Source organism: Centroberyx affinis, unplaced genomic scaffold, assembly GCF_046629955.1.
Source record: "Centroberyx affinis isolate AG114_WGS23_722 - 3 ecotype Tasmania unplaced genomic scaffold, CSIRO-AGI_Caff_v1 ptg003771l_1, whole genome shotgun sequence".
NCBI lineage: Eukaryota > Metazoa > Chordata > Actinopteri > Beryciformes > Berycidae > Centroberyx > Centroberyx affinis.
Window position 1 is genome coordinate 20,685 of NW_027281647.1, and position 12,366 is coordinate 33,050.

General features: G+C 39.7%; 1 protein-coding gene across 1 annotated transcript; it reads left to right on the plus strand.

The window, feature by feature from the left end:
- Positions 1-2,025: 2,025 nt before the first annotated feature.
- Positions 2,026-7,768, plus strand: LOC139662356 (uncharacterized; the record flags this gene model as incomplete). The annotated part of the gene is made up of 6 exons (XM_071541016.1): positions 2,026-2,273; positions 2,788-2,951; positions 5,589-5,871; positions 6,386-6,549; positions 6,808-7,090; positions 7,605-7,768. Coding segments are annotated over 6 exons (1,306 nt in total), but the record flags the coding sequence as incomplete, so codon positions are not given.
- Positions 7,769-12,366: the final 4,598 nt, after the last annotated feature.

Sequence of the window (12,366 nt, forward strand, 5' to 3'; positions counted from 1 at the left end):
ATAAGACTAGGGGTGTTACTTTTGAACCTTGGATGTGTTCATTCCAAGACAATTGTCTGCATGATTCCCATATGACAATGCATTTGTTGTACCTCAGTCGGAATTTTCAGTATACCACAAGGACAAATCCTAGCCATCTAATGTTTTTGGAAAGGAATCTTTGTATTAGGGTTAAGAAATAGCGCTAGACATGTACCCTTGAGGTTAGTGTCACAGGTAGATTAAGTGTATTTACGCAGTCCACAGGAGTAAGGGACACAATCCAAGAACAATGCGGTTGGCACGTAAGGGTTGGAATTCATAACACAGGTTGTTTTTTTATTTCCGAGCCACTAGTGACAGGAACTGTTTTGGGTTTGTATGGTGATGTGTGTATTTGTAAATATATGTCTCCTCTCCTTCCTTTCAGATGTGCTGTGGTCTCCTCTATCCCAGCTGGCAAGTCTCACACCTTCCAGTGCAATGGAATGGAGGGTCGTTATGTCAACATTGTGATTCCAGGCAGGAAAGAGTACCTGACACTGTGTGAGGTGGAGGTTTATGGGCACTCCATTGGGAATGCTGTTCCAAAAGGTAGGTACTACTGTCCCCACTGAATAATGCTGTAACAATTCAATCAAATAATTACAATTCTGAAAAAGTGTCCATCACCAATGTCATATACCAAACTAAATACAAGCAGTCTGTATTCTATGTACATAAAATCTTCAGATACGCAGATGATATATTTCTCTACCGTGTTCTTTATGCTCCTGAAAAGCCATGACCAATCATTTGTTTAAGACTCATTGGTTGTCTTCCCTCCCTCTTGATTTTCATACTTTTATCAAGGTGTAAATTTGGCACATGGTGGAAATGTTGCTCAGTCTTCAGTATATGCCAGCGGAGTACCTAAAAGAGCCATTGATGGGAATCGAGCTAGCATCTGGCGACAGGGCTCCTGCACCCACACAAAGCGCGATTTTAAACCATGGTGGAGACTGGACCTCCAGAACACTTATAAAGTCACCTATGTCACCATCACCAACAGAAAAGACTGTTGTCATACAAGACTCAATGGAGCTGAGATCCTCATTGGAAGCTCTCTGAAAAATAATGGAAACAACAATGCTAGGTACGACTTTACAATTTGATTGATTAATTCCTTTGTTGCTCTGATAAGACTAGGGGTGTTACCTTTGAACCTTGGATGTGTTCATTCCAAGACAATTGTCTGCATGATTCCCATATGACAATGCATTTGTTGTACCTCAGTTGGAATTATCAGTATACCACAAGGACAAATCCTAGCCATCTAATGTTTTTGGAAAGGAATCTGTGTATTAGGGTTAAAAATTAGCGCTAGACATGTACCCTTGAGGTTAGTGTCACAGGTAGATTAAGTGTATTCACGCAGTCCACAGGGGTAAGGGACACAATCCAAGAACAATGCGGTTGACACGTAAGGGTTGGAATTTATAACACAGGTTGTTGTTTTTATTTCCGAGCCACTAGTGACAGGAACTGTTTTGGGTTTGTATGGTGATGTGTGTATTTAGTAAATATATGTCTCCTCTCCTTTCTTTCAGATGTGCTGTGATTTCCTCTATCCCAGCTGGCAAGTCTCACACCTTCCAGTGCAATGGAATGGAGGGTCGTTATGTCAACATTGTGATTCCAGGCAGGAAAGAGTACCTGACACTTTGTGAGGTGGAGGTTTATGGTTACTCCATTGGGAATGCTGTTCCAAAAGGTAGGTACTACTGTCCCCACTGAATAATGCTGTAACAATTCAATCAAATAATTACAATTCTGAAAAAGTGTCCATCACCAATGTCATATACCAAACTAAGTACAAGCAGTCTGTATTTTATATACATAAAATCTTCAGATACGCAGATGATATATTTCTCTACCGTGTTCTTTATGCTCCTGAAAAGCCATGACCAATCATTTGTTTAAGACTCATTGGTTGTCTTCCCTCCCTCTTGATTTTCATACTTTTATCAAGGTGTAAATTTGGCACATGGTGGAAATGTTGCTCAGTCTTCGGTATATGGCAACGGAGTACCTAAAAGAGCCATTGATGGGAATCGAGCTAGCATCTGGCGACAGGGCTCCTGCACCCACACAAAGCACGATTTTAACCCTTGGTGGAGACTGGACCTCCAGAACACTTATAAAGTCACCTATGTCACCATCACCAACAGAAAAGACTGTTGTCATACAAGACTCAATGGAGCTGAGATCCGCATCGGAAACTCTCTGAAAAATCATGGAAACAACAATGCTAGGTACGACTTTACAATTTGATTGATTAATTACTTTGTTGCTCTGATAAGACTAGGGTGTTACTTTTGAACCTTGGATGTGTTCATTCTAAGACAATTGTCTGCGTGATTCCCATATGACAATGCATTTGTTGTACCTCAGTTGGATTTATCAGTATACCACAAGGACAAATCCTAGCCATCTAATGTTTTTGGAAAGGAATCTGTGCATTAGGGTTAAGAAATAGCACTAGACATGTACCCATGAGGTTAGTGCCACAGGTAGATTAAGTGTATTTACGCAGGGGTAAGGGACACAATCCAAGAACAATGCGGTTGGCACGTAAGCGTTGGAATTTATAACATAGGTTGTTTTTTTATTTCCGAGCCCCTCGTGCACTCCATTTCTGCATGATTCCCTGTACTTTGCTTCATAGATTAATCACTCACAAGGACTCATGACAGGAACTGTTTTGGGTTTGTATGGTGATGTGTGTATTTAATAAATATACTGTATGTCTCCTCTTCTGTCTTTCAGATGTGCTGTGATCTCCTCTATCCCAGCTGGCAAGTCTCACACCTTCCAGTGCAATGGAATGGAGGGTCGTTATGTCAACATTGTGATTCCAGGCAGGAAAGAGTACCTGACACTTTGTGAGGTGGAGGTTTATGGTTACTCCATTGGGAATGTTGTTCCAAAAGGTAGGTACTACTGTCCCCACTGAATAATGCTGTAACAATTCAATCAAATAATTACAATTCTGAAAAAGTGTCCATCACCAATGTCATATACCAATCTAAATACAAGCAGTCTGTATTTTATGTACATAAAATCTTCAGATACGCAGATGATATATTTCTCTACCGTGTTCTTTATGCTCCTGAAAAGCCATGACCAATCATTTGTTTAAGACTCATTGGTTGTCTTCCCTCCCTCTTGATTTTCATACTTTTATCAAGGTGTAAATTTGGCACATGGTGGAAATGTTGCTCAGTCTTCAGTATATGCCAGCGGAGTACCTAAAAGAGCCATTGATGGGAATCGAGCTAGCATCTGGCGACAGGGCTCCTGCACCCACACAAAGCGCGATTTTAAACCATGGTGGAGACTGGACCTCCAGAACACTTATAAAGTCACCTATGTCACCATCACCAACAGAAAAGACTGTTGTCATACAAGACTCAATGGAGCTGAGATCCTCATCGGAAGCTCTCTGAAAAATAATGGAAACAACAATGCTAGGTACGACTTTACAATTTGATTGATTAATTCCTTTGTTGCTCTGATAAGACTAGGGGTGTTACTTTTGAACCTTGGATGTGTTCATTCCAAGACAATTGTCTGCATGATTCCCATATGACAATGCATTTGTTGTACCTCAGTTGGAATTATCAGTATACCACAAGGACAAATCCTAGCCATCTAATGTTTTTGGAAAGGAATCTGTGTATTAGGGTTAAAAATTAGCGCAACACATGTACCCTTGAGGTTAGTGTCACAGGTAGATTAAGTGTATTTACGCAGTCCACAGGGGTAAGGGACACAATCCAAGAACAATGCGGTTGGCACGTAAGGGTTGGAATTTATAACACAGGTTGTTGTTTTTATTTCCGAGCCACTAGTGACAGGAACTGTTTTGGGTTTGTATGGTGATGTGTGTATTTGTAAATATATGTCTCCTCTCCTTTCTTTCAGATGTGCTGTGATTTCCTCTATCCCAGCTGGCAAGTCTCACACCTTCCAGTGCAATGGAATGGAGGGTCGTTATGTCAACATTGTGATTCCAGGCAGGAAAGAGTACCTGACACTTTGTGAGGTGGAGGTTTATGGTTACTCCATTGGGAATGCTGTTCCAAAAGGTAGGTACTACTGTCCCCACTGAATAATGCTGTAACAATTCAATCAAATAATTACAATTCTGAAAAAGTGTCCATCACCAATGTCATATACCAGTCTAAATACAAGCAGTCTGTATTTTATGTACATAAAATCTTCAGATACGCAGATGATATATTTCTCTACCGTGTTCTTTATGCTCCTGAAAAGCCATGGCCAATCATTTGTTTAAGACTCATTGGTTGTCTTCCCTCCCTCTTGATTTTCATACTTTTATCAAGGTGTAAATTTGGCACATGGTGGAAATGTTGCTCAGTCTTCAGTATATGCCAGCGGAGTACCTAAAAGAGCCATTGATGGGAATCGAGCTAGCATCTGGCGACAGGGCTCCTGCACCCACACAAAGCGCGATTTTAAACCATGGTGGAGACTGGACCTCCAGAACACTTATAAAGTCACCTATGTCACCATCACCAACAGAAAAGACTGTTGTCATACAAGACTCAATGGAGCTGAGATCCTCATTGGAAGCTCTCTGAAAAATAATGGAAACAACAATGCTAGGTACGACTTTACAATTTGATTGATTAATTCCTTTGTTGCTCTGATAAGACTAGGGGTGTTACTTTTGAACCTTGGATGTGTTCATTCCAAGACAATTGTCTGCGTGATTCCCATATGACAATGCATTTGTTGTACCTCAGTCAGAATTATCAGTATACCACAAGGACAAATCCTAGCCATCTAATGTTTTTGGAAAGGAATCTTTGTATTAGGGTTAAGAAATAGCGCTAGACATGTACCCTTGAGGTTAGTGTCACAGGTAGATTAAGTGTATTTACACAGTCCACAGGGGTAAGGGACACAATCCAAGAACAATGCGGTTGGCACATAAGGGTTGGAATTCATAACACAGGTTGTTTTTTTATTTCCGAGCCACTAGTGCACTTCATTTCTGCATGATTCCCTTTATTTTGTTGCATAGATTAATCACTCACGAGGACTCGTGACAGGAACTGTTTTGGGTTTGTATGGTGATGTGTGTATTTGTAAATATATGTCTCCTCTCCTTTCTTTCAGATGTGCTGTGATCTCCTCTATCCCAGCTGGCAAGTCTCACACCTTCCAGTGCAATGGAATGGAGGGTCGTTATGTCAACATTGTGATTCCAGGAAGGAAAGAGTACCTGACACTGTGTGAGGTGGAGGTTTATGGTTACTCCATTGGGAATGCTGTTCCAAAAGGTAGGTACTACTGTCCCCACTGAATAATGCTGTAACAATTCAATCAAATAATTACAATTCTGAAAAAGTGTCCATCACCAATGTCATATACCAATCTAAATACAAGCAGTCTGTATTTTATGTACATAAAATCTTCAGATACGCAGATGATATATTTCTCTACCGTGTTCTTTATGCTCCTGAAAAGCCATGACCAATCATTTGTTTAAGACTCATTGGTTGTCTTCCCTCCCTCTTGATTTTCATACTTTTATCAAGGTGTAAATTTGGCACATGGTGGAAATGTTGCTCAGTCTTCGGTATATGGCAACGGAGTACCTAAAAGAGCCATTGATGGGAATCGAGCTAGCATCTGGCGACAGGGCTCCTGCACCCACACAAAGCACGATTTTAACCCTTGGTGGAGACTGGACCTCCAGAACACTTATAAAGTCACCTATGTCACCATCACCAACAGAAAAGACTGTTGTCATACAAGACTCAATGGAGCTGAGATCCGCATCGGAAACTCTCTGAAAAATAATGGAAACAACAATGCTAGGTACGACTTTACAATTTGATTGATTAATTCCTTTGTTGCTCTGATAAGACTAGGGTGTTACTTTTGAACCTTGGATGTGTTCATTCTAAGACAATTGTCTGCGTGATTCCCATATGACAATGCATTTGTTGTACCTCAGTTGGATTTATCAGTATACCACAAGGACAAATCCTAGCCATCTAATGTTTTTGGAAAGGAATCTGTGCATTAGGGTTAAGAAATAGCACTAGACATGTACCCATGAGGTTAGTGCCACAGGTAGATTAAGTGTATTTACGCAGGGGTAAGGGACACAATCCAAGAACAATGCGGTTGGCACGTAAGCGTTGGAATTTATAACATAGGTTGTTTTTTTATTTCCGAGCCCCTCGTGCACTCCATTTCTGCATGATTCCCTGTACTTTGCTTCATAGATTAATCACTCACAAGGACTCATGACAGGAACTGTTTTGGGTTTGTATGGTGATGTGTGTATTTAATAAATATACTGTATGTCTCCTCTTCTGTCTTTCAGATGTGCTGTGATCTCCTCTATCCCAGCTGGCAAGTCTCACACCTTCCAGTGCAATGGAATGGAGGGTCGTTATGTCAACATTGTGATTCCAGGAAGGAAAGAGTACCTGACACTATGTGAGGTGGAGGTTTATGGTTACTCCATTGGGAATGCTGTTCCAAAAGGTAGGTACTACTGTCCCCACTGAATAATGCTGTAACAATTCAATCAAATAATTACAATTCTGAAAAAGTGTCCATCACCAATGTCATATACCAATCTAAATACAAGCAGTCTGTATTTTATGTACATAAAATCTTCAGATACGCAGATGATATATTTCTCTACCGTGTTCTTTATGCTCCTGAAAAGCCATGACCAATCATTTGTTTAAGACTCATTGGTTGTCTTCCCTCCCTCTTGATTTTCATACTTTTATCAAGGTGTAAATTTGGCACATGGTGGAAATGTTGCTCAGTCTTCGGTATATGGCAACGGAGTACCTAAAAGAGCCATTGATGGGAATCGAGCTAGCATCTGGCGACAGGGCTCCTGCACCCACACAAAGCACGATTTTAACCCTTGGTGGAGACTGGACCTCCAGAACACTTATAAAGTCACCTATGTCACCATCACCAACAGAAAAGACTGTTGTCATACAAGACTCAATGGAGCTGAGATCCGCATCGGAAACTCTCTGAAAAATCATGGAAACAACAATGCTAGGTACGACTTTACAATTTGATTGATTAATTCCTTTGTTGCTCTGATAAGACTAGGGTGTTACTTTTGAACCTTGGGTGTGTTCATTCTAAGACAATTGTCTGCGTGATTCCCATATGACAATGCATTTGTTGTACCTCAGTTGGATTTATCAGTATACCACAAGGACAAATCCTAGCCATCTAATGTTTTTGGAAAGGAATCTGTGCATTAGGGTTAAGAAATAGCACTAGACATGTACCCATGAGGTTAGTGCCACAGGTAGATTAAGTGTATTTACGCAGGGGTAAGGGACACAATCCAAGAACAATGCGGTTGGCACGTAAGCGTTGGAATTTATAACATAGGTTGTTTTTTTATTTCCGAGCCCCTCATGCACTTCATTTCTGCATGATTCCCTGTACTTTGCTTCATAGATTAATCACTCACAAGGACTCATGACAGGAACTGTTTTGGGTTTGTATGGTGATGTGTGTATTTAATAAATATACTGTATGTCTCCTCTTCTGTCTTTCAGATGTGCTGTGATCTCCTCTATCCCAGCTGGCAATTCTCGCACCTTCCAGTGCAATGGAATGGAGGGTCGTTATGTTAACATTGTGATTCCAGGCAGGAAAGATTACCTGACACTGTGTGAGGTGGAGGTTTATGGGCACTCCATTGGGAATGTTGTTCCAAAAGGTAGGTACTGCTTTGCGCACTGAACAATGCTGTAACAATTCAATAAAATAATTACACGTCTGAAAAAGTGTTCATCATCAGGGTCATATAACAAACTAAATAAAAATAAGGTATTTTTTATACACAAATCTGACATTATACATTTCTCTTTTGTCAAACTAGAGATCTCAAGTCATAATTTAAATATTATAGAACAATTTCGGAATCTTTGTTCCGATGTGATTTATTTTGAAATGATAGTATAGAGATTACAGCTAATAACTGTTATCGTTACAGCTAAATGGTTGAAAAGTTACATTTTCACAATATTAGATACTTGAAACAATGTTTTTTCATAAGGTATAGCATATCAGAATAGCAAAGTGGTAATGACATACATTATTTAGTAATTTGAGATTATAACTGCCTTCTGACACAAATATCCACGCTTGTCTCATTTAAGTGTCTTTACAAGTAAACAAATCAGTAATTACTAGTAAATGGTCAAGTTACTGAGTATACTGTTGTCTTAACTTGACTCACTCTACATTACTGTGTCCTTGATGTGAGGTTAGTGTTAAATTTCAGGCTAATGAGCTTTAATGACAGAAAGTTAGAAGCATGTAAATTGATCTTCTGTGTACATTTTATTATCCAATGTAAAACTTTTTCTAGAAAAAAACTTGGCACGAGGTGGAACAGCAGTTCAGTCTTCAGTGTATGGGAATGGAGTTGCTGGAAGAGCCATTGATGGGAATCGTGCTCACATTTGCACACGCACAAAAAGGCAATATCGACCCTGGTGGAGACTGGACCTCCTGAAGCGTTATGAAGTTAACACTGTCGTCATCACCTCCAATAGCAAAGACTGCTGTCTTGAAAGAATTAGCGGAGCTCAGATACGGATTGGAGACTCCCTGCATGATAATGGAAACATCAATCCTATGTAAATAATTCTCAAGAATTTTCATAATTTTGTTGGGATTGGTCTTTTAAAAAAATGCTGTGGACATAGCAGTAGTGTACACCTTTTCTACAGCATACATTTCCATGTTGGGATTTTCTCTTTTAAATTTAAATTTTATATTGCACATCTTTACACATCTTTACACTTTTTTGCCAATTCATCCTCAGTTCAAGAGGCCAGTAGCTAACTTGAGCAGGTTTTTTTTTTAATTCCATTCAAAATTGCAATTTTATCTTAATCAAAATTATCTTAGGGTGAACAGGGACAAAATATGTTTTTTTTCTAGATTCTGCTCTATTTTATAGGTGGTAGTTGCAATTCTGTACATCAAAATTGAGCAGGTGCTCCAGTATCTACATTTTGGATTGATAAGTTGTAAGAACAAAGCATGTTTTATGCATTACAGTAAAAAAAGATTAGTTCAAATAGAAATATAAACTAACAACATACATAGTATGTGTATGATTCCCATACAGCAGTCCAGTTGTTTCACCTGAGTAACCTGAGGTCTTCTGTAAATAATCCACAGTATGCCTGTGAGGTTGTGTGTGTTTATTAAATGTCTCTCCTCTCTTTTCCTTCAGGTGTGCAGTGATCTCCTCTATCCCAGCTGGCGCATCTCAAACCTTCAAGTGTAATGGGATGAAGGGTCGTTATGTCAACATTGTGATTCCTAAATGGCAGGAACACTTGACTCTGTGTGAAGTGGAAGTGTTTGGAACTGAAGCTGCTGAAATTATATGTGGGGAATAATTTTTACAGCTGCAATCATGTTCATTCGGCTTACCTCTGTAAGGTTTGAATAAATCTCTTGCATTGCTTTCAAAGGAGAATGGGTGTGAGTAACCTTAATTTTGTCATGAATTTTTAATCTTATTTTTTCTTTGATATTATTTCACGATATTATTTACTATTTCACATAGGGTTGCCAACTCAATGTTATTTTGCGTGGGGAGGGGGGGGTTATACAATTTATAGAAATATATGATTGTTATTGCCACACAATGACTCATAGCATCAATCAGTTCTCTCTCTCGCTCTCTCTCTCAAACACACACACACACAACGTTACCATGCAAAACTAGAAAAATAGGATAATCTACTATACATTTTTTTGTGAATCTTTACTTCATTCCTGACATGTATTTTATTGCCAGATTGCCATATGCTGTCACTATTACGCAATGCCAAATGTCAAAAACTATGTGTGCCTGTCACCATTACGCAATGCCAAATGCGGGATGTGCATGTCCCGTTAACCATCATCACACATTGCCAATTGCTAAATACGCAACCTAAAACAAAGGATAACGACACAGTAAATATGTAAAAAGCACAGCCCAGCAAAAAGTCATGAAAATAAACTTCAAGGCATCTTACCTTCATCCGAAGCACAACGTAGGCCTACCTGACACACACACACACATCGCCCTTGATTGGTTAATACATTACGCTACATTCAAAACAATTTAGTAAATCCTCCCCAGTTGTGCCTCATGTCACTTAAATCAACTCATGTAGTGTAATTTGTACTATTACTTTGACTGTGATGATCACTCACTGATGAACTTTTTTTTTTTTATGGGCACAATTTTGGTGCCCCCCTCGGGATGGCGCCCTAGGCGGCCACCTATGTCGCCTATGGGAAGCGCCGCCGCTAGGTAGAAACAATGCAACAAGGAGGAAAGACGGACAGATGCTACAAACTTGTCCCAGCCGCATCCGATCTTTGGTGACTATATTCTGGTTTTCATGGCGGTCAAGTGCCAAATAACCCCCATGTTAAAACTAAGTGGAATATTGCTTTAAATTTAACAGCTGTAGAAAAGCCTACTCAGCCTATGAAAAGCTTTAGTGGTGGTGTGTATATCTACGGTTCTGTTCAACGTTAATCTCATGGGGCACAAGAAGAAAACAGACTGGTATGAAATAATGGTGACTTGCAGCTGCAAGGAATGACAAGTGTGTTGCTTCTGACCTGACAATTGGAACAAAACACAGTGAATGTGCATAATGGCCAGTTTGTCTAAAAATAACAAGGGCGATAGAAAATAGTTGGAGGTAAATTTATTTCTGTCATTTTTTTTTCCCTTTCTGAATTTGAAATACAATTCTTGACATCAAATTGTTAGCTTTGTTTTTGCATATCATGACTGAGCTTTCAATGCATAAGAATTGACTGATCTTGAAATCAAGCACATTTCTTTTTTTGCTAAAATTATCATATGTGACAACATTATAAAGAGCCTTTCTTGTAACAGCATTCCATCCTGCCCTGTGTGAAAATACATTGCTTTCTGCAATATGAAAGGAAACTCCTTGCTTACTGCATCTCTCTCCCTCTCTGTCACACACACACACACACACACACACACACACACAGACAAACAAACACTTATATTAATTCCCTCTATGCTCTCCCCCCCCCCTTCTGATTTCTTCTTTCTCCCGCTTTCTTTCTTTCTTTCTTTCATCCTTCACTCCCCCATCTCCTCAATCTGTCTCAGGCCCTAGCATTGCCACTGTACCACTGTAGCACATCCATATTGCAGACCTATTCTCTGGGCATTTCCAGCATCAGATATGACACATCATCCATCAGTCTTAGGGGCAGCACTACTTCCAGCATGGACGCTCTATCGGTAGTTGCCGGTAGTCCCCCCCCCACACACACACACCCCATCCCCCACACACACAAATACTTTTTTGCCTGCAGAGGTGTCTTTCCTGGATATAACTTGCTGTGGAAACCTTTCTTAGACACAGATCAAGGCTGCATTCTGGGGGCAAATAAATCATCCAGACAGCGGGGGGTAGAGGAGATGGCTGACAGCTCCACATCCACAGAGCTTCTGCCTCTTATAAGTTGCAAAAAGAAGAGATCGGTATGAAAGAACAAAAGGGAGTGCTAGAGTGTACCATAACATGCGTTTGCAAGGTGAGGGGTTTGAATCAGGCCCATGACCTTTGTGGTTTATCATGGTTGAAAAAAGAAGAAGAAAGAAGAAAATGATCAACCCTAAAGCAATTTTTATTCTGTGAAAATTCCTATGACCATGAACCGTTCATTGTGTAACTGAACTTCGAGCCTTGGTTCTCTGGTTTGAAGCATTAGACGACAGTTGTTCTTTTTAACAAATATTGCTTCAACAGTTACGGTTTGTGTACACTATGTAGTAAAACAGCAAATCCTCAAAAAGTCTATAATAATCAGTGTTGGGCAAGTTACTGGAAATTAGTAATTAGTTACAGTTACTAGTTACTTCTCTCAAAAAGTAATTGAATTACTTCACCAATTACTGCATAATAAAAGTAATTAGTTACTAGGGAAAGTAACTTTTGCATTACTTTTATATGTCTGCTTCAATTCTCTTATTAATGCACACACAGCTATATTATTTTAGTGTTGCTGTGGCACAGTGTGGGACAAGACAACTGTCAAATTTTATCAGTCATTGTACCTGCATGGGATACTTGAACATTCGCTTATTGGGGAGGCTTATACTCAAGGTCATTGAGTGGTATTAGCCTATATTTGCGTTGTTATTTACACACACACACACACATCTTTTCTGACATTGCAACCCTTTTATAACAACATGGATGGGAAATTGAAGCAGGCTCGGAGATGTCGGTCCAAGCGGGAGAGCTT